General features: G+C 51.3%; 4 protein-coding genes across 11 annotated transcripts in view; 2 read left to right on the top strand and 2 right to left on the bottom strand.

The window, feature by feature from the left end:
* Positions 1–1,470: 1,470 nt before the first annotated feature.
* CCDC107 (coiled-coil domain containing 107) lies at positions 1,471–4,601 on the top strand. Of its 4 annotated transcripts, none has more exons than XM_032396826.1 (6): positions 1,474–1,700; positions 1,790–1,941; positions 3,259–3,319; positions 3,412–3,502; positions 3,600–3,712; positions 3,794–4,600. In XM_032396826.1, exons 1-6 carry the CDS (start codon positions 1,595–1,597, stop codon positions 4,000–4,002), a joined length of 732 nt encoding a protein of 243 aa, XP_032252717.1. In that variant the 5' UTR covers positions 1,474–1,594; the 3' UTR covers positions 4,003–4,600. The 4 variants fall into 4 exon arrangements, with proteins under 4 accessions (XP_032252715.1, XP_032252717.1, XP_032252714.1 ...); XM_032396825.1 differs by having other exon boundaries at positions 1,476–1,700; positions 3,256–3,319; positions 3,794–4,598; XM_032396824.1 differs by having other exon boundaries at positions 1,471–1,700; positions 3,600–4,601.
* A 30-nt stretch (positions 4,602–4,631) lies between these two features.
* Positions 4,632–8,423, bottom strand: ARHGEF39 (Rho guanine nucleotide exchange factor 39). Its single transcript, XM_032396828.1, has 9 exons — positions 7,734–8,423; positions 7,438–7,532; positions 7,052–7,172; positions 6,682–6,800; positions 6,001–6,071; positions 5,629–5,757; positions 5,220–5,449; positions 4,881–4,969; positions 4,632–4,705 (listed from the first exon to the last, which is right to left on the bottom strand). The coding sequence occupies exons 1-9, from the start codon at positions 7,869–7,871 to the stop codon at positions 4,648–4,650; spliced, it is 1,050 nt and encodes a 349-aa protein (XP_032252719.1). The 5' UTR covers positions 7,872–8,423; the 3' UTR covers positions 4,632–4,647.
* Positions 8,424–12,862: 4,439 nt separating this feature from the next.
* CA9 (carbonic anhydrase 9) lies at positions 12,863–19,553 on the top strand. Of its 2 annotated transcripts, XM_032396821.1 has the most exons (11): positions 12,863–13,422; positions 14,246–14,275; positions 14,768–14,938; positions 15,122–15,264; positions 15,342–15,434; positions 16,479–16,545; positions 17,396–17,553; positions 17,759–17,903; positions 18,040–18,066; positions 18,696–18,777; positions 18,920–19,553. In XM_032396821.1, the coding sequence occupies exons 1-11, from the start codon at positions 13,020–13,022 to the stop codon at positions 18,984–18,986; spliced, it is 1,386 nt and encodes a 461-aa protein (XP_032252712.1). In that variant the 5' UTR covers positions 12,863–13,019; the 3' UTR covers positions 18,987–19,553. The 2 variants fall into 2 exon arrangements, with proteins under 2 accessions (XP_032252712.1, XP_032252711.1); XM_032396820.1 differs by lacking the exon at positions 18,920–19,553 and having other exon boundaries at positions 18,696–18,898.
* Positions 19,554–20,093: 540 nt separating this feature from the next.
* TPM2 (tropomyosin 2) overlaps positions 20,094–22,002 on the bottom strand; it is an 8,176-nt gene continuing 6,267 nt past the window's right edge. Inside the window, exon 9 of one of the 4 annotated variants that reach the window (XM_032396895.1) lies at positions 20,094–20,259. In XM_032396895.1, coding sequence (XP_032252786.1) covers positions 20,177–20,259 — 83 coding nt within the window. In that variant the 3' untranslated portion in view covers positions 20,094–20,176. Of the gene's footprint in view, positions 20,260–20,294; positions 21,333–22,002 lie in introns of those variants that run through there. The other 3 variants (XM_032396896.1, XM_032396897.1, XM_032396894.1) reach the window with 3 other exon arrangements.

Genomic DNA, 22,002 nt, shown 5'->3' with positions numbered 1-22,002 from the left:
TCAAACAAATAAATAAAATCTTAAAAAAAAAAAAAGCTTAATTATATTTACCTGTTGGGTTGTATTTCATTCAGCAAGGATTCGTTGAGTGCCTGCTAGAGCCAGGTGCTGTGCTAAGCTGTAGGAATAAAATGATAAAGAAATATGGCGCCTGCTCTCCTGCAATTTACAGTCTAGCGGTATTTTCTTTTTATAATTAATTTTAATGGATTGATTGATTTTTAATTAACTGATTTTAAAGAACCAAAATGGATTTTCTCCAGTTTTATTGCAGATATAACTAACACATGATGGTGATTTAAAGAAAGTACAATAGCTGCACTAATGAATAAATCCGAAGTTAAGGGTTCTGAATGAAGGAAACACACCTGAGATCTGAAGGGTTGTGTAGACGTTAACTGTACAGAAAGGAAATAGCAGTGGAAGGTTCCGAAGAGAGTTATAATTTCAAGTGCCTGGCTCGGAGCACCTGCTCAAGTTAAAATCACTAGGAGGTAGGCACGGTTCTAAGCACTTTGCTTGGATTATCCCACTTAATCATCATAACAACTCTGTGAGGCACATATATGTATTATCATTATCTCCATTCCTCAGAGTGGAAACTGAGGCACAGAGAGAAATTAAGAACTTGCCCAAAGTCATTTAGCTTTCGAGTAGTGGAGGCAGGATTCTAGGCCGGGCAATCAGTCCATAGTCTACTGTGTGCCATGCTACACAATGAATGGTGGTATTAGAAGCATTTGCCAATTGGAGAGGGTGGGGAAGAGGAGGCCATTGTAGGAAGAGGGAACTGCAAAAAAAAAAAAAAAAAGACACATAAAGTGTGTTAAGTCATAGCAGGGAACAGTTCAGGGGTGAATTAGCTCATTTACGGACGTGGAAAGCAGTTCCCTGTCTGAACGGCCAACAGGAGCCCGGCACAAGCCCTCCTAACAGGAGGGCTTACTCACATCTCTAAAAGTCAGCCGCGCTGAGAATGAGCCCCGTGTGGTTGGTGCGCACAGGCGCACTGCCTGCGTAACTAGAAATGCTGACGGACGACGCCCCGCCAACACACCGCTCAGCTCCCCCGCCGAAGACGGGATCGCTTCTTGGCGGACATTACTGTGTGAAGCAGGGAAAGTCAACGTGCACGCGCACGCAGCACTCTCTGCCAAGGGTCCGGGGACTTTCCCCTAGGCACGAATAAGGAACCAGTCCCTCGTTTGTAGCCTAGGAAGCAGGCCTTCAGCACGAACTGCTCACAAGCGTCACGCTCCAGTCTTTTAACGTTGGCCAAAGTAGTCATTTTTTGATTAGGGTGAATAGGTTGCTAGCATGAGAAATAAAGTCCATTTTCCAGCATAATCTTATGAGATTGTTGGCTTCTAGAAACATTCTGGCTAATGGAATTCTAAATAGATGAGAAATGAATTCATTTAGCAAAGTTGGGCCAAAGTCCTATGCTAATAAGCCTGCCCCGCCCACACACTAAAATGGGCGTGACCTCCCCGCGCGTCCTGGAGCGGGACCCACGCACCGCTCCTCTTGCGCCTGCGCGCTGGGGCTCGCGGCTACCACTGGCGCCGGCGGGGCCTTCATTCTGTGATCGGCAATGGCGGGCTCGGTCTCGCTTGCGGGTTTGCTGGGGTTGCTACTTGTGTCTGCACTGCCCGGGGTCCTCGGAGACCGCCCCAGCCCCGACCTCCGGGCACACCCAGGTATCAGCGAGGGCTGCTGGAGGGAGGCTAGGACTGCCCACGGGTCTCAGGCCCCAGCTCTACTGACCCACCTCTGCCGTCCAACGCAGGGGACCCCGCCCAGGTCGGCCCTGAGGCCACGGAACCCCGGCGTCGGCAGCCGCCCAAGGACCAGCGCGAGCGGGCCCGGGCGGGAGCTCTGCCTTTGGGGGCGCTGTACACCGCAGCTGTCGTGGCTTTTGTGCTGTACAAGTGTTTGCAGGTGCGGGACGACCAGGGGCGGGGATGCCCCGGGCCTGAATCTCCCATGGGGGCGCTATGGTACCATGAAAAGACACTTCTTTCCGTCAGTCTGTAAAACGAAGACTGTAGTTCCTTAGCTTTCCAACACTAGGGGGTTATTTTGAGCATCCAGCGAGGTAGCAGATGTAAAGGGCGCTTGGTAAATTGTAAATAAATCCTCCCAACAGTCCAATGAAGAGATTAAGTCATTTGCTCAAAGTCACGCAGAGCTAGTTGAAACTGGTAGGGCTGGGGTTTGAACCCAGCAAGTAAGTGTCCATACTATAAAAGTGTGGCTCCTGGTAAAATTCCAATCTTGGCACAAAGTGTTGATTGCTGTAGCCACAATATCCAAGGCACCAGTCTCATGTTCTCCTTAGAAAGGAGGCCCTGAAATGTAAACTGACAGTACATTTTAGTGTATGTAAATGGTTGAGATGGAAAGTAATACCTCCCACGGCTCTATCTTCAAACCTGGCCCGATTACTTATTTGCATTGGGAAGTAGAGGGCTGAACAAGTTTGGAGATGGTATGACATTAAAAGGGATAGCTAATCATAATTCCAAATAGATAGGTTAGGATGAGGGACCGAATTTAATGAGGAAATTTAAAGAGAATCGATAATAAATTCTCTTTGTGGACCCAAGTACTATCTGGAAGAAACAGAACTTAGCAGCAGTTTATTAGTTGAATAATAAAGTTGAGTCGTGTGATGTGACAACCCATTTCCCCAATCAATGCTAGGAACAAGGTATTGCACCTCATCTTCTGATCAGAACACCCCTGGAGAATTTTATTCTCTTCAGGGCATTGCTTTTAAGAACACTACATGCCCAGTAGAGCAACCAGGGAAAACCATGTCAGATGAGCACTGACTGAATAAAATTGGCGATATTAAACCAGATAAGACATGGGGAAGGGGAGTGGGCAAGGACCATTGTCTTCAAATTCCTGAGTGGCTATCGTGTTGAAAATACAGGATTTTGGAAGGCAACATGGAAAGAAGATACATGAAGGAAAAATTGTGGTTTTGTATATAAACTAACAACCAGAGTGTTCTCAAACTGGAGAGAGCTGCTCATTCCTGGGAGTTTTATTAGACTGAATGACCACGTATGGGGACATACTGACAGGTTGCTTGAGGTCCTGGGTGGGGAGCTAGGCTAGATGTGATTCTTTGAAGGAAAAACTCCATAGCTTTCTTGACTTCAAATTCTCCTCCTCTCCCTGGCTTTGGAGACCCAGGTGATGAGAAGCTTGTTGCTGCGGGCTAGCCCTCTCTTTCTTCTATAGCAGGGGAAAGATGAGGCTGCAGTTCTCCAAGAAGAGGCAGGCAAGAAGGAATCACTGCAGTCAGGTGGGTTTTGCACAAGTCTGTGTTTGGTAGGGGATTAGGGGACAGCAGAAGGTATGAATAACCATTGCTCTCCTTTTCTCCCTTACCCCCAGAGCAACAGCTGGCCCAGTTGACACAACAGCTGGCCCAGACAGAGCAACACCTGAACAATCTGATGGCCCAACTGGACCCCCTTTTTGAGCGGTAAGAAGAGCAATGGCCCTGTGGCCAGGGGAGCTCTGTGATAGGTGGAAGAGGTGGGGACAGAGATCGGCTAGCCTCTGAGTGGGTATTTCTACAGTGTGACTACCCTGGCTGGAGCCCAGCAAGAGCTTCTGAATATGAAGCTTCAGACCATCCACCAGCTGTTACAAGACAGCAAGCCAAACAAGGGTGTGGACATTCCAGAACCAGGTAAAGGGTTGGGTGGTGAGAGTCTGGTGGAGGTAGAGACAGTCTCTGAGATAGGAATATGCCTGATCTTTCCCCTCGCAGAGGCCAGCATACCCTTTCCTGAGGACTTATGTATAGAGGAGGAGGAGGAGCAGGCTGGTGACAGTCAGGCCTGGGAGGAGCCCTTAAACTGGAGCACAGAGACAAGAACCCTAGCTACTCCCTGGGAAGTGGAGCAGGGGCTAAGGAGAAGATGCAGCAAGGCTGTGGGAAGGGCCGCAGTCACAGCCCCCGCTGGCAAGGAGAAGTGACAGCGGAAGGTTTAGTAAAACAAAGTCTGTTCTTGTGACTGGATACTCCTGTGTGCTTTTTCCATTCCAGCTGGTCCTACACACACCCATACTAGGTGCCCAAGAGCAACCGGGCCTTCTTGGAAAGCTTCCCTTATTAGGATAAAAAGAGGCCAACTTCCAGTGTGAGAGCTGAGAGATAGAGGGAGCTCCAGCTCTTTTCCTTGTATTCCTGAGGCCACCATCATGCCAGCCTTCGGGGCACAAAAACCTTTCTTTCTCATATCGCAGAGCTGAGACAGAAAGGCCTTTCCAAAAAGGTTAAGAAAAAAAAAAAACTTTACTGAAATCCAGTGGGAAAATAAATTATAGAAACTGCATACAACATAAAAACATCCACGTTTACAAAGCTGCAGTCTTGATAAACAACCAGCCAGAGACCCAGCACCGAGCTTATCAGTCCTGAATCCCCTCATCTGCGTTGGAGGGGCTGGTTCAGCAGAGCTTCAGCTGGGTTGGACTTGGTTTCCTGATTCTTAAGGGCTGGTCAGATAAGCTGGCACGGCTTGGTCCCAAGCAAACCCGAAACGACCCTTCTCAAACCATGAAGCGTTCTGTGTTTTGTTTAGTTAGTACTGAAGATTTCTCTGTACTGCTGACTTTGACCTATCCCTCAAGTATCCTGGGTTCTGGAATTTTAAGATTCTTCTGGTTCTTCTGGCTGCTGTGGAGAGAAGACAGTTCAGGCACTGGCCTGAGCACTCTATTCAGACAAAATCACCCAAGGCGTTGGGGGTGGGGCGGCCCAGCAGGTGTAAGACGTGAGATAGGATTAGAATTGCTCATTCCTAGCCCATGGGCCTCATCACAGCAGTCTTCTGAGCGAAGGCACATCTTACCTGATGGCCAGAGTCAAACTGTGGTGCCAGCGCAACAGCTCCTCCTGGTCTGTGCACATAAGCAGTAGCTTCTCATGGGGAAAGGACAGCTAGGGAGAAATCACCTCTTAGCGCATGGCTCAGAAAGGTCCAGGCTAAAGCTGAAGGCCTTGCTATTTCCATGGAGGTAATTCAGGGCTGAGGTGAAAACTAGGGATGAACCCCAAGCCCCCACTATCTCAATGCAGGTGGCTTAGTTCCTCTGAAGGGGGCCCAGGCCAAGGAGATAAATAGTACATAGGCATTTGAAGTCTGTTTTGAGCCTCTCCTACCTAACTAGGGCTCCCGCCCATAACTTACGCTGAGCAGTCCACCACAAGGGCCTCCTGAGTGGCCAAAGACCCTGTGGAGTTGACACTGGGCCATGGGGTAGAGGGCACGGCAGGCAAAGGTGCCACTCTGCAGCAGGTGCAGTGGGGGTCGAGGTTTGGCCATGAGGAGCACATCGGAGAAGAGGAAGAACATTCGGGGCCGAGGCTCCCCATGGGGAGGCACTACCAATAGCCAGCCCTGGCGTAGGAACCAGCGACCTGGGGGGTGGGAGAGCTGTTATTCTGGTGCAGCTCCAGGACCATGATCCATGGGAGCAGAAGGAAGGGGAGGCTAAGGAAATGGGGCGTATGTGCTGGCAATACAGAAAAAGGAGGGTCAGAAAAGGGTAGTTTGAGGACTGGGGGGCGGGGGGGGAGAAGGGGAGTGTTCAGACTACCTGAGGTAAGCCCCTTTGCCTGGCGGCCACTGAGCAAACCCTGAACACGCCGGAGGTGCTGGTCATTCTTCTGTTTCTGACCAATGCTGTGGACTCTCTGGGCGGTCTCACTTATCAGCCGGGCAGCCCCTGGAAAATATCCCCCGCCCTACTCCCAGTACAGCTTTGACTTTGGGTGACTGATGGTGGGGAAAGGCTATTCTGGAGGGGACTGGGGTGAGGGTCTAACCTCTTGGAGAGCAGGCAGGGCGACAGGCACATTGTGTACATGTCAGTGGAAGACAGGGACATACCGGACATTGTTGGTCAGAACCAGAGAGGGATACAGGAGAGGCAGCCTCCTGCCTGTGTTTCAGAGGAGCAAGAACATACGTGTGAGCTGTTGGTGGTCAGAGCTGTTGGGACCTGTGTTTTCAGCCAAAGCCATGACAAGATTCTCATATCTGGAATTAAGACAGCTGGAAGTCCATGAGGGGAAGTAGAGCTGGGCAGAATTCCTTCTGCCTGCCATACAGATCGCTCCCGACACACACTTCAGTTGCAAGGCCAGGAAAGATCTGCTTCTGATGATTGCATCCCCCTCTTTCATCTGGGACTCAGAACCTGGGCTCAGACCACATGGTCCTCTTCCATCCCACACTGAAGAGTCAGGAGCAGACTGACCATAATTTGGGAGTCTAGATCCCAAGATGAAAATTAATCCACCCAAGGAGGATGTTAGAGATAACCTGACTGTATCCTCTTAACAGCCCCAGGAACAGAAGTCTAAGGTAGGCAAACCTCTCATCTCAACAAACTCTTCCATACCTTGCTTGTCACTAGCTCTATTACAGGCCCCCTCACTTCAATGCAGAGTTCCACATTCCTAGCTAAGGGGCTGAGGCTGCAGACTCCAGCTACTCCAGTGGGTTCACACTCTTGCAAGAGGTTTTTAGGAGCAGTTTGTCCCAGGAGAGGCAATGGGACAGAAGCCATAAACCCCACAAAGCTGACAGCAGCAATCATACAGACTCAGAAAAGAGAAGTTGGCTGAGTCCAGGTGAGTTTACTCACTGCTGGAGCCTCTGCAGAGGCAGAGGGAGCAGATCCTGAAGATGAAGGCTTCCAAACTCAGGGCGGCCTTCCTGAAGTCGCACAAACCTCCGGAAACGTTTGTTTTTCTTTAGTTGCTCCTGAAGGGATGAGGAAAGGGTTGGCAGCAGGGAGAGAAGCCACTCCTTAGACTGTATTCATCTGTGTACACACCCCCAGCCCTCTGTAAGCTGTGTGCTACTGAGAGAAGCCCTAGAGTGAACCTAGGACAGATGGGGACACCCACGGGGCTCTATAAATGTAGGAACAGTATGAATGAAGTTTGGAGCTCCAGAGGAAGAGGCAGCTTATGGGGCAAGAGGGGAAGGACTTGAGATTATCTTCAGGTTACCTGCAGGGTGGTCCGGGACACCTCTGCATTGGCAGCAAATTGAGTGTAGAGCTCCAGGTGGGGGCAGAAGCTTTCCAGCCCCTGCCCCCAGTGCCCTCCTTCGAGGTAGGGAAGCAGCTCTCTGCGTGGGTGAGGACAGTAAAAGAGCAGTCCAGCAACTACCAAGCACCACCTTATTGAATTCTCATAACCTTGCCCTGGAGGTAGTGGTATTACCCCATTTTACAGACGGAAGGTGGGGCACGGTAAGGCACTGGGCCAAGAGCACAGGTGAGGTAATTGGCAGACTCCATGTATGAACTTGGGTCTCCCCCCACTCCAAGCTTCGTGCACTGCCAGAGGCCAGGGCCTTCCCTCTTCTCTTTCCCCACGCCCCTTCTACTCACTGGCTGGCGCCGTATATGAGTTCCCAGGGCCCAAACAGGGCCTGGCGCTCTGCTGGGCGCAGGGTGCCTGTGGCTCTCAGAATCCCCACGAAATACTGCGGAAGGAGAATACCGGTATATAGTCTGCAGGAAGAGGAGGCTAATGCCAAGCCGCAGCTAGAAACTGTAGAATTCCTGAGCTCCCTACATGCAGACGGACAGCCCAAGACCCACCATACTCGGGGTCACCGACCTCGCAGAGACCCTCCCATACCCTGGGGGCCCCGCCCCATACGGGAGGGCGTGCGCGGCCGCACCGTGGCCACCAGCCCCAGCTGTTCCTGGTAGCGCCGCTCGGTCTCCAGCAGCTCCCGGGCAGTGCAGGCGCGTTTCCGCTCCCAACGGGCACGCTGCTCTTGCACTGGGCACCGTCCGCTGGCGCCCGACCTCTCCATGCCGGGCTGAGGGGTCGGTCCTTCCGGCCGCAGCCCGCCGGAGATTCAAATCCCAACCGCTCCCGGGGCGGGGCCGGGGAGAGGAGCGCGCCTCCTGGCGCCGGGAGGCTGCACGCAGGACGGAGCATGCGCGGCGGCCTGCCGCCCCGCATCGAGTCTCTGCCGTTATGGCCTTGCCCTACCGCCAGGGCGGCGCTGCAGGTGCGAGAAGCCCGCTCAGGCAGCGCCGAGTGGGGCAGGTGGGTGGCCCTCCTCTGGAGTGGCGCTAAATTTGGGCAGCATTCTGGACCTTGAGTCAGGAGATTTGGAAGTGCAGACACCAGCGGGGCCTCAGTGTCCTATCTGTAAAATTAGGAAGGGGGCAATAATTACCGTACATATTCTGTCCTGGGCCTGTGCCAGACTCTGGGGCCCAGTCGTCCCCAGTGCTTTAACTACTAGGAAACCTCACGGGTCACACGGTTTGAAATATTTTGGCCCATGGACAAAAGTTTTAGGTTTTGGGCGCCTGGGTGGCTCAGTTGGTTAAGCGACTGCCTTCGGTCACGATCCTGGAGTCCCTGGATTGAGTCCCACATCAGGCTCCCTGCTCGGCGGGGAATCTGCTTCTCCCTCTGACCCTCCCCCCTCTCATGTGCTCTCTGTCTCAAATAAATAAATAAAATCTTAAAAAAAAAAAAAAAAAGTTTTAGGTTTTAAGTTACTAACTCGTTTTCTCCTTTCATACTGATCCAAAACCTGACAGCCCATTAGCTCCTGGTCAGTAAACGTCAGTAACTAACGTGGTGGTCAGAATTGCTATAATTCTGGCCAAAGGCTAAAGCTTGGAGTTGATTAGTCTGTGCTACCTAGTCAAAGATAAAATGGACCAGATTTTCCTTACTTCGTTAGGTCTTTCGAAAAATTGACAGTAGCCCTGGAGGGTAAATTGGCAGTGCCATTTTGCCAGGATGTATAAGAAGTCTTAAAGTGTGCTTACTCTTATGACCTAGCAATTCCATTTTTAGAAATGCACCCTAAAGAGCCAGATATGTGGACAAAAATATATATGCCAGAATGGGTGGTACAGTGTTGTTTGTAACAATAGAAAACTGGAAGCCATCTAAATGTCCAGTGGTAGAGAACTGACTAGGGAAAAAAAAAGAGATAATTGACTAGGAAAATTATGGTACAGCTATTTGAAGGAATAATACGAAAGCATTAAAAATGTAAAAAACCTATCAATATGGAAAACACAGAGTATATTGCCAAAACCAAAAAAAAGCAGGCTAACAAAGCTGTTTGTACAATATGATCCCATATATGTATAGCATATATAGGACTGGAAGTAGTCAAGAGGTAGTTGTGGTTGTTATCTCTGGGTGATGGGATTGAAGTTAATGCACTCCACAAATATTTTTTTAAGCACCTAATCTGTGCTAGGCACTGGATCGCTGAGGTTAAAGGGGTGAATGGGACAAACAGGGTGATTTTTAAAATTCCCTTATGTTTTTCTTCTTTTCCCAAGTTTTCTGCTTGAGCATGTATGCATTACTTTTTATTTTTATTTATTTTTTTAAAGATTTTATTTATTTGACAGAGAGAGCGCACAAGTAGGGGGAGCTGCAGGCAGAGGGAGAGCAAGAAGCAGGGGAGCCTGATGCGGGGCTTGATCCCAGGACCCTGGGATCATGACCTGAGCCAAAGGCAGACACTTAAACTACTGAACCACGCAGGCGCCCCACATGCATTACTTTTTAACTAGGAAAAAAATACTCTTAAGGACCAAAATGTTAAGAAACCTTCAGACCCTGCATTCCTACCACTGTGGACTCCTAGGAATTTGGAACCCAAGACAAGAACCAGAGTACTGTTAGGGTTCTGAGGTCCCCTTTAGCTCACTGACATTCTAAGAATTCTAAGGAGAAATGCTGGACTTAGATCAGGGAAAAACAACTTGAAGGGTTGGATGGCGGAAAGAGAAAGTTTGGGTCAGACTGTACCTTGGACTTGGGTTGTAAGGAAACTGGTGACACCATATAGGTGAGGACTGGTTACACTGTCTCAAGTGAATGTGGGGCAGTCCACACTAAGAGTTCATGGGTGGAAGGGGACAGATAATCCCATGTAGTCAGTATCACTACAAGTCTCTTCTGCAGCCGTGGGATGAGCAGAAACATGGCCCTACATGTCTGAAGACACAGACCCTAACCACCAAAAACTTGGCCATAAATACCACAGAGAGGCCATGCATCAGGCAGGGGGTGACCCAGTCAGTTGGTCCTGAGTACACCATGTCCCAACCTGGGAAAGCTCCCTGAATAAGACTCTGGGAGCTCAAACCTGTTTTAGAGTTTGGCAGTCTCCCAGCTGCAAAGGCATGATCCAGGGTCAGAGTCTATACTACCCACCCAGACCAGAGACAGTCACACACAGAAACAGAGCGCTTAAGAAAGAGATAGCACCATGGAGAACGGCGTTTGGAAAATTAAAAGGCTGAAACAGAGAGAGACCTGCTCATAGACACAGATCTAGGCTCTGAAATACTGACTAAAAGCAGCTGAGACGGCAGGGAGACGTGTGGACATATAGAGCGCTGCGGAGAAGTGTACCAGGGAATCCTGACAGAGACCTAAATGGGAAAACAATGGAAATAAGAACATTTGGAAAGAGGGAAAGTGAAGTAAAGCTGGGATGGGCCTTGGAGAAAGATCTCCACACATACAGACTCCAGACTCCAGTTAACACGGTGCTTCTGTCTTCTGTGCTTCCCATGAACTCTTCCACCTCAACTAGATTCGTCTTACCACATTCTGTCTTGTCCAGGTCCGTCCAGTTCAGATACTACCATGTACCCTCCTCCATGCGTCGGGGTCTAACCGAGGTGCTGCCATCACAGCTGACCAGACAATAAGCTGACCTTCCACATTGCACACCGGATCAGATTTCCATGGATGGCTCTTAATTTGGCCCCAGAGATAGCAACCCAGATTGTTAGGCTGACTGCCTCCTTGGAGGACAGCAGCTGTTCAGCTCTGTGAAAGTTTTGGTATACAGTGTGACAATCTGACAAGGCAGATAATTTGGGGTGCTGTAAAAATGTGCCATCATGCTCTTGGAACAGTTGTGGTTTGACAAACACAAGTCATCGACTGAGCTCCCTGAGGGCAGGGAAGGCATCTTAGTCAATGTGGTTTTTCTCAAGTCGTGGCAAGGTGATCTGCAGAGAGAAAAATGCTCAATAACGGTTGGTGAATAAAAGAATTAAATACTGGACCCTACCCTTATGGAACTCAAGGCTATTAGAGCAGATAAAATGTCATAAATCACCATAATATAAGTTGGATGGTGGGCAAGGTTATTAGCAAGGGCAGGCAAAGAACTGTGATGGTTCAGAGGCACCAGAAATCTCTTCCTGTGGTAGAAAGTGGAAGAGGTGGCCTTTGAGCTGAGTCTTGAACCATAGAAGGGATTTAGACAGGACAGAGAGTAAAACTAACAGGGTAGTGGGTACACAAGTACTGATTCATGACAGTGGCAGCTGGCTGGGGTGTTCAAGTGGGGTCCTTGGGCCTCTGCTATGCCAGGCATTACCTCTTTAGATAAGAGATCAGTAGAGTCCCCAGAGAGGAGGGAGGTAGCCGGAGCACCTTGAAGCTAGGGACTAGTTCTCGATAGGATTAGAAATATTTCAACAAATTTCTCTAATCCATACAACCGTACTGGTGCATATCTACTGAATGTTAGCCCCAGATAGGAACTTCCTGAGATGGCCTTATTCTCTTTTGGTTTGTTGGAGCCATAGGGACCTTACTAGAATGTGAGCTACAGAACAGCAGAGGCAGGTCTCTAGTTCAATGCTGCATCCCTAGGGCTTAGAACAGTACCTGGAGGACTGGAGGAGGCTCAATAAATGTTTCTCAAATGAATAGGCATACTGGGAACCCCAAGTCCATTCTTGGGGTCCTTTCACTCTTCATCTCCTTGCACGTGCTCTCCCTCTCAAATCCATGCTCCACACCAGCCCTCATTACAACCTAATATGAGAATTGGATTCTGTCATTCTCCTGCACAAGATATTTGATGCTTTTCCTTTGCACAAAATACCATTCTCCCCAGTGTTTTTAGCAATTGAATTGCTACTTCAAAGTCCCGATCAGATTTTGCCTATTTCTGTATTACTTTCTGAGGCAGAATTAATCTCTCTCCACTGAATATTGTGATAGTGTTTGCCCTCACTCACTAGACAGTGAGCTCCTTAGGACAGGGACTGTGTCTTATTCATTTCTGTACTTTTAGTCCATAGCCCAGTGCTGGACATAGTAGATGCTAAATAAATATTTGTTAAATATAAGAGTGAGTGGTATTCCCAGCAGTGAGAACTAGATGAACAAAGGTGGTCAAAGGTCTGGGGGGAAAAATGAATAGTTTAATTTGGCTGGAGTACGAGGGAGAATAGTGGGAGATAAAATGGAACGGTTTCTTGGGTAAGATTTTGAAGGGCTTGAAAGTCAACTGCAGGAAGAAGATGGGCAGATGGAAGCCAATGAAGTTTTTGAGCAGAGGTGTAATATGAAAAATAAATTTAGTTTAAAGCCATCACAGTCCCTCTCTTACATATACTCAGTTTTTCATTTATACTCAGATTCACCTCCCACCTACCTCTCTGTCCACCCACTCCCAGGCTTCCCCAATAGCTTGTCCTACCCCTTTATCTGCTCCCTGGCTAGGCCAGGGATATATCCATGGGCTGCTTCCCCTCTCAGCCAGAGGCTGTGGGGCCCCCAACTCTCTGTCTTTCCCCTTCTCTTCCTGGGGCTGGGAAGCAGGCCAGGGTTAGCTGAGGCTGGCTGGTGAGCAGCTGGGCGGTGCCAGGGAGAGCCTGTGTAGTGCCAGGTGGTGCCTTGGGTTCCAGGCTGAGCCTGTGACCCCGATAACCTCCTGCCTGTGCACATACCTGCCCCTCACACCACCCCCATCCAGGCTTTGGTATCGGGGAAGGGGCACAGGGCCAGGCAGACCCACAGGACTTTGGCTCCATCTCTACAAAAGGGCCCTCTGTGAGTCAGCCTGCTCCCCTCCAGGCTTGCTCCTCCCCCACCCGGCTCCTGTTTCCAATGCACGTACAGCCCGTACACACCGTGTCTGGGACACCCCGCAGTCAGCCACATGGCTCCCCTGTGCCCCAGTCCCCGGCTCCCTCTGTCGATCCCAGCCCCTTCTCCGGGCCCTGCCGTGCAGCTGCTGCTGGTACTGCTGCTCCTGGTGCCTGCCCATCCCCAGAGCCTGTCCCGGATGCAGGGGTCGGCCGGGCTGGGAGGAGATTCATCTGGGGAAGATGATCAGCTGGATGAGGAAAACCTACCCAGTGAAGAGGACCCACCAGGAGAGGAGGACCCACCAGGAGAGGAGGACCCACCTGGAGAGGAGGACCCACCTGGAGAGGAGGACCCATCTGGAATGAAGACTGAACCAGGAAAAGAGGATTCTCTGAAGTTAGAGGATTTGCCTACTGTTGAGGCACCCAGGGACCCCCCAGGCTCCCAGAATAATGCCCACAGGCACAACAAAGGTAAGTGGTCATCAGCCCTCCAAATCTAGCCTCCAGGAGGTTTGTCCTCCCCTCACTAAACCCCAGCCCCGGCAGGGATTTATTCAGAGAAGGAAAGGAGCCTGTACTTTGACAGTAGCCTTTCCCATCCCCAGGGGATCTCATGCCATTAGACCCTCCCCCCCCCACCCCCCATCAGAGCTCGAAGGGGATGAATGGGGAGACAAAAAAGCACAGATGGAGAGAGGTGAACAGGAAGAGATGACAAAGAAAAAAGGAGGAGGTTGGAGAGGAGAAAGATGTGGAAAGAGAGGACATAGGTGGAGAGAAGTAAGAATATGAGGGAAGAAAAGAGGAAAGATGGCGGGGTGGGGGGTAGCCGAGGAAGAGCCAGAAGGGCTTGTAGAGATCACCTCATCTTCAGTCTACAGATGAAGAAACTGAGATCTAGGAAGAAGGAATAGCAAGTAGGGGAACCTAATAATTTGACTCAGAAACAAGGAACCTTGGGAAGGGAGTTGGAGACAAGGAGAAAGGGAAGAGGGTGTATTGATTTGGGCCTGGGGACTGAGGCCCCCACCCACTTTACAGACTAAGATAGCAGTTGCAAACTGATTATCTCTGGGGCCAGTAGGATCTTTGGTCTACCAAGCTATGGTGTTATGTTTGGTTGCAATCTGTTGTGCTTTCTACCTGGCCACGTTAGGCATTTCGGTTACCTGCTATGCCCCTGTAAGGTATCTGAGTTGGAGAACCCCTACTAGTGAGGGGGACCCACCTCTTTCTGGCTGCTGGGGAGGGACTAGGCTTAAAGATCAGCTTTTCATCCTTCTCATTGATGCAGGGGATGACCACGGTCATTGGCGCTATGGAGGTGAGACACCCACGCCCTGCACACCCAACCTGGTCACCCTGCTCTGCTGACGTGAGCCCCCAGCCATCCCGAACTCTGCTCCTGGGCGTCCCACCCACTGCAGCCTTGTCTGCCAGTCCCCAGCACCGCCGGCTCCCTGTCTCTGTCCACAACCCTGATTTCTATTTCCCGCCCTATGCCTTCTCACTCCACCCCCTCACGGTTTCCTTTTTTTTTTTTTTTTAAAGATTTTATTTATTTATTTATTTGACAGAGACAGAGACACAGCGAGAGAGGGAAGACAAGCAGGGGGAATGGGAGAGGGAGAAGCAGGCTTTCCGCAGAGCAGGGAACCCCACGCGGGGCTCCATCCCAGGACCCTGGGATCATGACCTGAGCCGAAGGCAGACGCTTAACGACTGAGCCACCCAGGCGCCCCCCTCACTTTTTCTACCCCGCTTTCCGAACTGTTCCTGATCTTGTCACCAGATTTCCTGTCCACACTCTCTCCAGGCGACCCGCCCTGGCCCCAGGTGTCCCCAGCCTGCGCAGGCCGCTTCCAATCGCCGGTAGATATCCGCCCAGAGCTCGCCGTATTTTGCCCGGCCCTGCAACCCCTGGAAATCCTGGGCTTTGAGCTCCCGCCACTCCCAGAGCTGCGCCTACGCAACAATGGCCACACGGGTGAGGCGGGGGCCGGGGGGGGGGGGGGGGGGGGGTCGGCGCGGGGGCTCCGGGGGGGGGGGGGGGCTATCTGGGGATGGGCCCGGGTCTAGTGCGGAGGGCCGGCCAGGCCTGTGCTTGGGAGTTCGGTTGGCCCTCCGGAGTAGGTTGGCCCTCCGGGCTCAGCTGCCTCTTCCCTCGCAGTGCAGCTGATTCTGCCTCCGGGGCTGGAGATGTCCCTGGGCCCCGGGCAGGAGTACCGGGCCCTGCAGTTGCATCTACACTGGGGGGCTGCGGGTCGCCCGGGCTCGGAGCACACGGTTGACGGCCACCGTTTCCCAGCCGAGGTGAGGGCACAGCGGAGAGGCGAAGGGGGGCGCTGGGCCTGGGGCCTTGCCCACTTCTACCCTCTGTTTCTCTCCAGATCCATGTGGTTCACCTCAGCACTGCATTTGCCAAAGTTGATGAGGCCTTGGGACGCCCGGGGGGGCTGGCCGTGTTGGCCGCCTTTCTGCAGGTACCAGCCCTGGACACCCCTATCCCCTGCTTCCCCACGCCCCAGGGCTCAGGGTAGTTTGACCCCAGATACCCCATCCTGGCACACGCAAGCTGGCACCTGGTAGTCCTCATTCACTCATTAATTCACTCAACACCCCCTGTAGGCCAGGCACTGAGCCACACAAAGGATTCCGAAACCGTGGCTCCGCCCACAGCCGGTGGGGGAGGCTGACTTGAAAGACAAAAAGGCACAGACATAGTAAAAGGTGGTCAGAGAAAACTTCACAAAGGTCAAACTTGAAGCCTTCAGTAGTGGGAAAGAAAAGGAGATATTCCAGGCAGAGCCAACAGTGTATGTGGACTAAGAATATGACCCACTCAGGGAATGGCAGATGGAACGGAGGGGAGAAGAGTAATTTCTTGAATACTCCTATAACCCGTACTTTCCATTTTGTGAAATGCAATAAAGTCTACAGAAATATTTAGTGACGTCTTTGGACCTGTAACAATCAGGGCTGCATACACAGTGATTAGAAGAGGCTAGGAAAATGGAGGGATGGTGAGATACTTTCTAGGCTCAGTAACTGCCTGACTTTAACGCCAGCCTGCCAGCACAAAGTCCAGAGCAGTGCCTCTGAGATAGCATGTCCTTGCTCCCAAAGTCAAACACATGAATTATTAAGGTGAATGCAGAGGAAACGTGAATACAAAGGTTATTATGGCTTTCTGTGGGGAGACCATGAGTGTGTATGTGGAGGTAGGATCAGTGAGACTGGAAAAGATAGTAGGACCCAGGTCACTGAGGGCCTCCTATCCTAGGAGAGTGGCCCACCTTCCTCCTCCTCCAATTTACCCTTGAAAACCAGCCCACCAAGCAGCTTAGGTTCGTTTGCAAAATAAAAGTAAATTGAGTAGTAATACACAGATTTTGTGTTCTCCCAGCATTCTCAGAGCTGAGGAAGGGGGGGAGGGGAGGTATGGGAAGCCCACCTCACCTTCAGGCCTCCAGCCATGCATGGCCTGAGATACCTGTAAGAACCTGTCTTGTACTGTCATTTCTCAGGAGGGCCCAGAAGAAAACAGTGCCTATGAGCAGCTGCTGTCACATTTGGAAGAAATCACTGAGGAAGGTCAGTTTGTTGGTTTGGCCACTACCCTCAATACCCTTGTTCATAAAGAACTCTCCTTGGGGAGCCTCAGGTGTGAGGATGGAGATGGGCTCCCTCCCAAATGCAGGGAACCAATGTGTGAACTAACTATGATCTTGACAATAATTATAAAGCTGAGCAGAGGCCCACAGGCTTTATGGCTAAAAACGAAAACAAACAGACGAAAACCTCATCCCATCCCCCCAAAAAACCCAAACCCCACAAAACCCCAAATCAAACAAAAACCAAAAGAAGATACAAAAAAAAGAAAAAAAAAAGCGTTTGGAACTTCAGAGGTTGAGTCCAGGGAGCTAAAATTTTTCTGAAAACTGTCTATTTCTCCTTCATAAGCATCAACTATTTTAAATTTGTACTTTTGCTGGAAATCTTTCCCTTCTCAGCCACTCTGAGTAATTTTGAACCTCACTACCGGGCCTTACATTTTACTAAACTAGAGGGAACTGTGTTTGTGTCTGTTTTTTATGGTTTCAAATGTTTATATTGATTTACAAGTTATTCAGCTCATTTTCCCTTTTGACTCATTTTGGGTTTAAATCTGTAGTCCAGCATGTTATCATAGAACGCAAAGTAAGAGCGAAGACTCAGAGGGAGGACCTTGGGAGCACTTCTTTCACTCTGTGAGGACCCACAGCCCTTTACCTTCTTCTGAGTTAGGTCTTGTGCTGAGTTATGGGAAGGGACACACTTAGTGAAGAAGTGGTCTCAGGAAGTTGCACCAGCTTGGCTTCTGGGAGGCGAAACTTATCCCTGTACCCCAGAGCTTTGGAGGAAAGCAATCCAGGTGGGATTCCAGCACAGGTCCTCTCTACAGACTCAGAGACTTGGGTCCCAGGACTGGACGTATCTGCACTGCTGCCTGCTGACCTCAGCCGCTACTTCCGCTACGAGGGGTCTCTAACCACACCCCCCTGTGCCCAGGGGGTCATCTGGACTGTGTTCAACCAGACAGTGAGGCTGAGCGCTAAGCAGGTGGGGCTGGGCATGATGGTGGCATAGGGGATGTGGGGGAAAGGGGTGTAAGGATGAGATCAGGGTGGATAAAGAGATGAAGCAGCAAAATGGGGGAAGCAGAGGACATAGCGGGTGAAGCCCTGAGGTGCTGGCTGTGAGTAGGCCTGTGACCCTTTCATTTTCTTGTCATGAGCCCACCCCCACTGTCTCCTGACCTCCCTAGCTCCACACCCTCTCTGGCTCCCTGTGGGGACCTGATGACTCTCGGCTACAGCTGAACTTCCGAGCCACGCAGCCTTTGAATGGACGAATGATCGAGGCCTCCTTCCCCACTGAAGTGGAGAGCAGCCCCAGGACTGTTGAGCCAGGTGTGGCTTTCTGGTGGCCCATATTGCTGTGTGCGGCTGCCACAGGTCCCTCATCCTCCCATGTGTCTTCATTTGTGCCTGTGTCTGTCACTGGTAGTCACAGGCCCTGGTTCTAATTTGTCCTTTTCCTCTTCAGTCCACCTGAATTCCTGCCTTGCTGCTGGTGAGTCTGTGCCCCATCTCTGGCTCCTGACCTCTTTTTTTTTTAAAGATTTTATTTATTTATTTGACAGAGAGACACAGCGAGAGAGGGAACACAAGCAGGGGGAGCGGAAGAGGGAGAAGCAGGCTTCCCGCTGAGCAGGGAGCCCGATGTGGGGCTCGCTCTCAGGACCCTAGGACCATGACCTGAGCCGAAAGCAGATGCTTAACGACTGAGCCACCCAGGCGCCCCTCTGGCTGCTGACCTCTTGGCATCGTTCAGCCTCAGGGGCGAGCACCACCTCTACCTCCTATCCTTTTCTGCATAACAGACCTCCAACCCCAATAAGATAGTGTCAGATCAAGGGGGAGGGCGTTCCCCTGTCCCCAGGGCAAAAGTTGATTAGAAAGAAGCTCCAGAAATCTCCTAGCATCCTCCTTCCCAAACAACCTCTTTTAGGTTAAGAAAAAGAGGTGCTCATCTTACTCCTTCTTGTGTATCCACCCCCATCCCTTTGCTGGCCTCTTCTGGATTCTGACACTGAAGGCAGCTGGAGAACCTGGGGGGCAGGGTGGGGGATACACTGCAGCAGGCTGAGGGAATCCTGCAGACTCCTCGTCACTCTGAGGCAGCCTCTCCTCTCCCTCCAGGTGACATCCTGGCCCTGGTTTTTGGCCTCCTCTTTGCAGTCACCAGCATTGCCTTCCTTGTGCAAATGAGAAGGCAGCAAAGGTATACCTACCCACTTCCTGAGCCCCTTCCTCAGGCACAGCCCCACCTCCATGGATGGTTCCGGAACAGTTTCATGAACGCTGCATGCAAACGAGCTCATCTGGAGGGGGGAGTTTTCTGATTGGGCTTTTGTGTTGTGTAGACTCCGAAGTGGGACCAAAGGGAACGTTAGCTACCACCCAGCAGAGGTCACGGAGACTGTTGCCTAGAGGCCTTGGAACTGGGAGAATGTGCAGAGAAGCCAGCCAGAAGAATCTGAGGGCGAGCGGGAGATTTTGTCCTGTCCTACCCTTTATACCACTTCCTTTTTTAGGTCCAAATATTTTTTAAAATAAATGTTTCTAATAAAATATGTGGAAGGCAGCTTTGTTCCCCAAATCAGGAGGATGGTGTATTTATTTCCTATTGCTGCCTTTAACAAATCACCACAAACTTAATGGTAATGCAAATCTATCCTCTTAGGGTTCTGGAGGTCAGAAATCCAAAATGAATCTTCTGGGCTGAAGTCAAGGTGTCAGTAAGGGCTGGTTCCTTCTGAACACTTTGAGGGGAGGGGGTTTCCTTTTTCAGGTTCTAGAAGCCAAGGATTCCTTGGCTTGTGGCCCCTTCCTCATATCTCTCCAGCCTCTCGCTTCCATTGTTGTATCTTACAACTGCCTTTTGACCTTGCCTCCCTCTTGTAAGAACCTTTGTGATTACATTGGGCCTACCTGGATAATTTAGGATAATCTCCCAATTTCAAAATCCTTAGCTTAATCACGAAGTTCCTTTTCCCACGTAAGGTAACATTTCACAGGATTAAGGTGTGGACAATTTGGTGGGGGGATTACTGCCTAGCACAGATGTTTTCGGGAAGGGGCGGGAGTGACTGAGATAGTTAGAATGACCGTGGGCACACCCACAGCAGCGTATGTGTCTGGGGGTAGGGCAGGCTTAGCCTCTAGGCTTAAAATCATAGTGAGGCTTTTGGGCTTTCACCCTGCTCAAGTAAAATCTGTGTAGCTTTGCAGTTTTGCCTTCAGACTGGCGGCCTGCTGGAATGGGGCAGTGCCGAGGACAGCAGCTCCTTTGCCCTGCGGGTAGAAAGGGCCAAGATGTCCCCCCAGCCCAGCGGGGCCTCTCTGCTTCACACAGCCTGGTCACAACCCTCCTCAGTGAACCCACTGCCCCCACCTCTTGGCTCCCTTAGCAAAGGAAGTCCTACTGTGGAGCGTGGTCACGCAGGGGCCCTTTCAACCCCACTGCTCCCCTCGGGCATCTTCTTAGCCTTTCTACTTTGGAAAACCACCACCACCGTCGCCAACACCAAAGAAAGGTTGAAAGGGCCCTGTGATGCCGGTAACATCCACTTTATTGCGTTGGGGCGGCGACGGCAGCCTGGCTGGGGGCAGAGCCACCCTCACAGGTTGTTGAGTTCCAGCAGGGTCTGGTCGAGAGTCTGGTGAATCTCCACGTTCTCCTCCTTGGCACTGGCCAAGGTCTCTGCGAGGGGAAGCAGCGAGTGAGGAGGGGCAGGGAGACATGAGGGGAGATGGGGGCTGAGGCAGACTTGGAATGGGATGGAGGCACAGGAAGACATAAGCATGAAGGAATCTGAGGATCCCGTGCCAGGGGCAAATGGACGGACTGACCAAGACAGACACGGAAGCCTCACTCAAGGCTTCGGAGTCATGGGGTTGGATGGGAGGGCCTGAGTCAGAAACTACTTTACCTCCTTCCTTACAGGGTTTACGAGAGTTGGAAAGGGAAGGAAAGACAAAGACTGAGCCAGAAAGGGGAGGGCCAGACAGACAGACAGACCTGAGGCAGAAAACAGACCTGCAGGGAAAGCCCCATGTTGTTGGCATCCAGCGTTTTCCCAAACGTCACCCCAGACCTTTCACCACCTTCTTGCCATTCCTCGGCACCTCCCCACCTGTCTCCCCTCCAGTCCTTCCTTATCCTGGAACCGCAGCGGAGTGCTCTGAGGTCAGTGACAGGCCTGGGTCCACACAAGAGCGCGTCTCTCAGAGGCAGCAGAGGGCTCGCGGGGATGGTTGGGGTGATAGGTGCCCACGTGAAGCAGTGAGACACTGACAGACTGAGAGTGCTGTGTGGAGGGGGGTTCTGCGTGGGCCACGGTGTTCTGTGGGTGAGCTCAGTGCGGGGGGGGGGTCACAAGATTGGGGGTGTAAGAGCCAGGATCTCTGTAGGGGTGATGGAAGTGCTCTCTGGAGGGCAGGAAAACAGCACGGAGACCAAGTTGAGTTTATTAAGCAGCAGAAAGAGGTAGAGGCTGGAGGGTGGAGTGGTGGATAGAAGGATGAAGCAAGTGCCAAGGTGGGCGGGAGGTGTGCCGGGGGCTCTCCAAGGCCGCGCCCAGCCTGGCTGTGTGATGCTGACCGTTTTGCTCCTCCTACCTGCCCCCTCCCCACAGAGAGAGAACGGAAAGAGGAGAGAGAAGGGGCTGAGGGGGCCACACTGGTGTGGGACTCAGAGGGAGGTGATGTCGTTGAGTGCGTTGTCCAGTTCCTCACTGATGGCCTTGTACTTCATCTTCTGTGCATAGACTTCGTCTGGGGGTGGGGGGAGTCCAGGGGAAGGGGGCCGGATGGGAGTGTGGGGAGAGGGAATGGAGGGAAAGAGGAAAGGAAGGAGAGAGGGTAATGGAAAGAGAAAACAAGAATCAGAGAGAGGTGGACAAAGATGGAGTGAGAGAAATAGGCCAGAGAACAGGCTGGACAGCCATGAGGGCTCCCTCCTCCCCTCTCTGTACCCCTGTCTCTTTTTTCTCTGGAGACTAAATTGGTCCTATCTCCCCCAGGGACATGGGGGCACAGTGCTTTGAATAAGCAGAGTGCTTGCTTCAAGGGGAAGGGCCTGGGGCCAGAAAGGACTACGGTCCTATCCTAAAGTTGGAGATAAAATTGAGGCTTGCCTGAGAAGGCTACAAGCACGAGAAGTAGGAATTACGAAAGAGAAAGGGTTATCGTAGAATAAAAAGAAAATACAGTTTAGGTACGACATTCTTGCTACTAATGAGAAATAGCCACAGGGATGCCTGGGTGGCTCAGATGGTTAAGCATCTGCCTTCGGCTCGGGTCGTGATCCCAGGGTCCTGGGATCGAGCCCCACATTGGGCTCTGTGCTCAGCAGGGAGCCTGCTTCTCCCTCTGCCTGCCTGTCTGCCTACTTGTGATCTCTCTGTCTCTCTCTCTCTGTCAAATAAATAAATAAAATCTTAAA

Source organism: Phoca vitulina, unplaced genomic scaffold (assembly GCF_004348235.1).
Source record: "Phoca vitulina isolate PV1807 unplaced genomic scaffold, GSC_HSeal_1.0 scaffold94, whole genome shotgun sequence".
NCBI lineage: Eukaryota > Metazoa > Chordata > Mammalia > Carnivora > Phocidae > Phoca > Phoca vitulina.
This window is presented reverse-complemented; position numbering and strand designations above follow the sequence as displayed.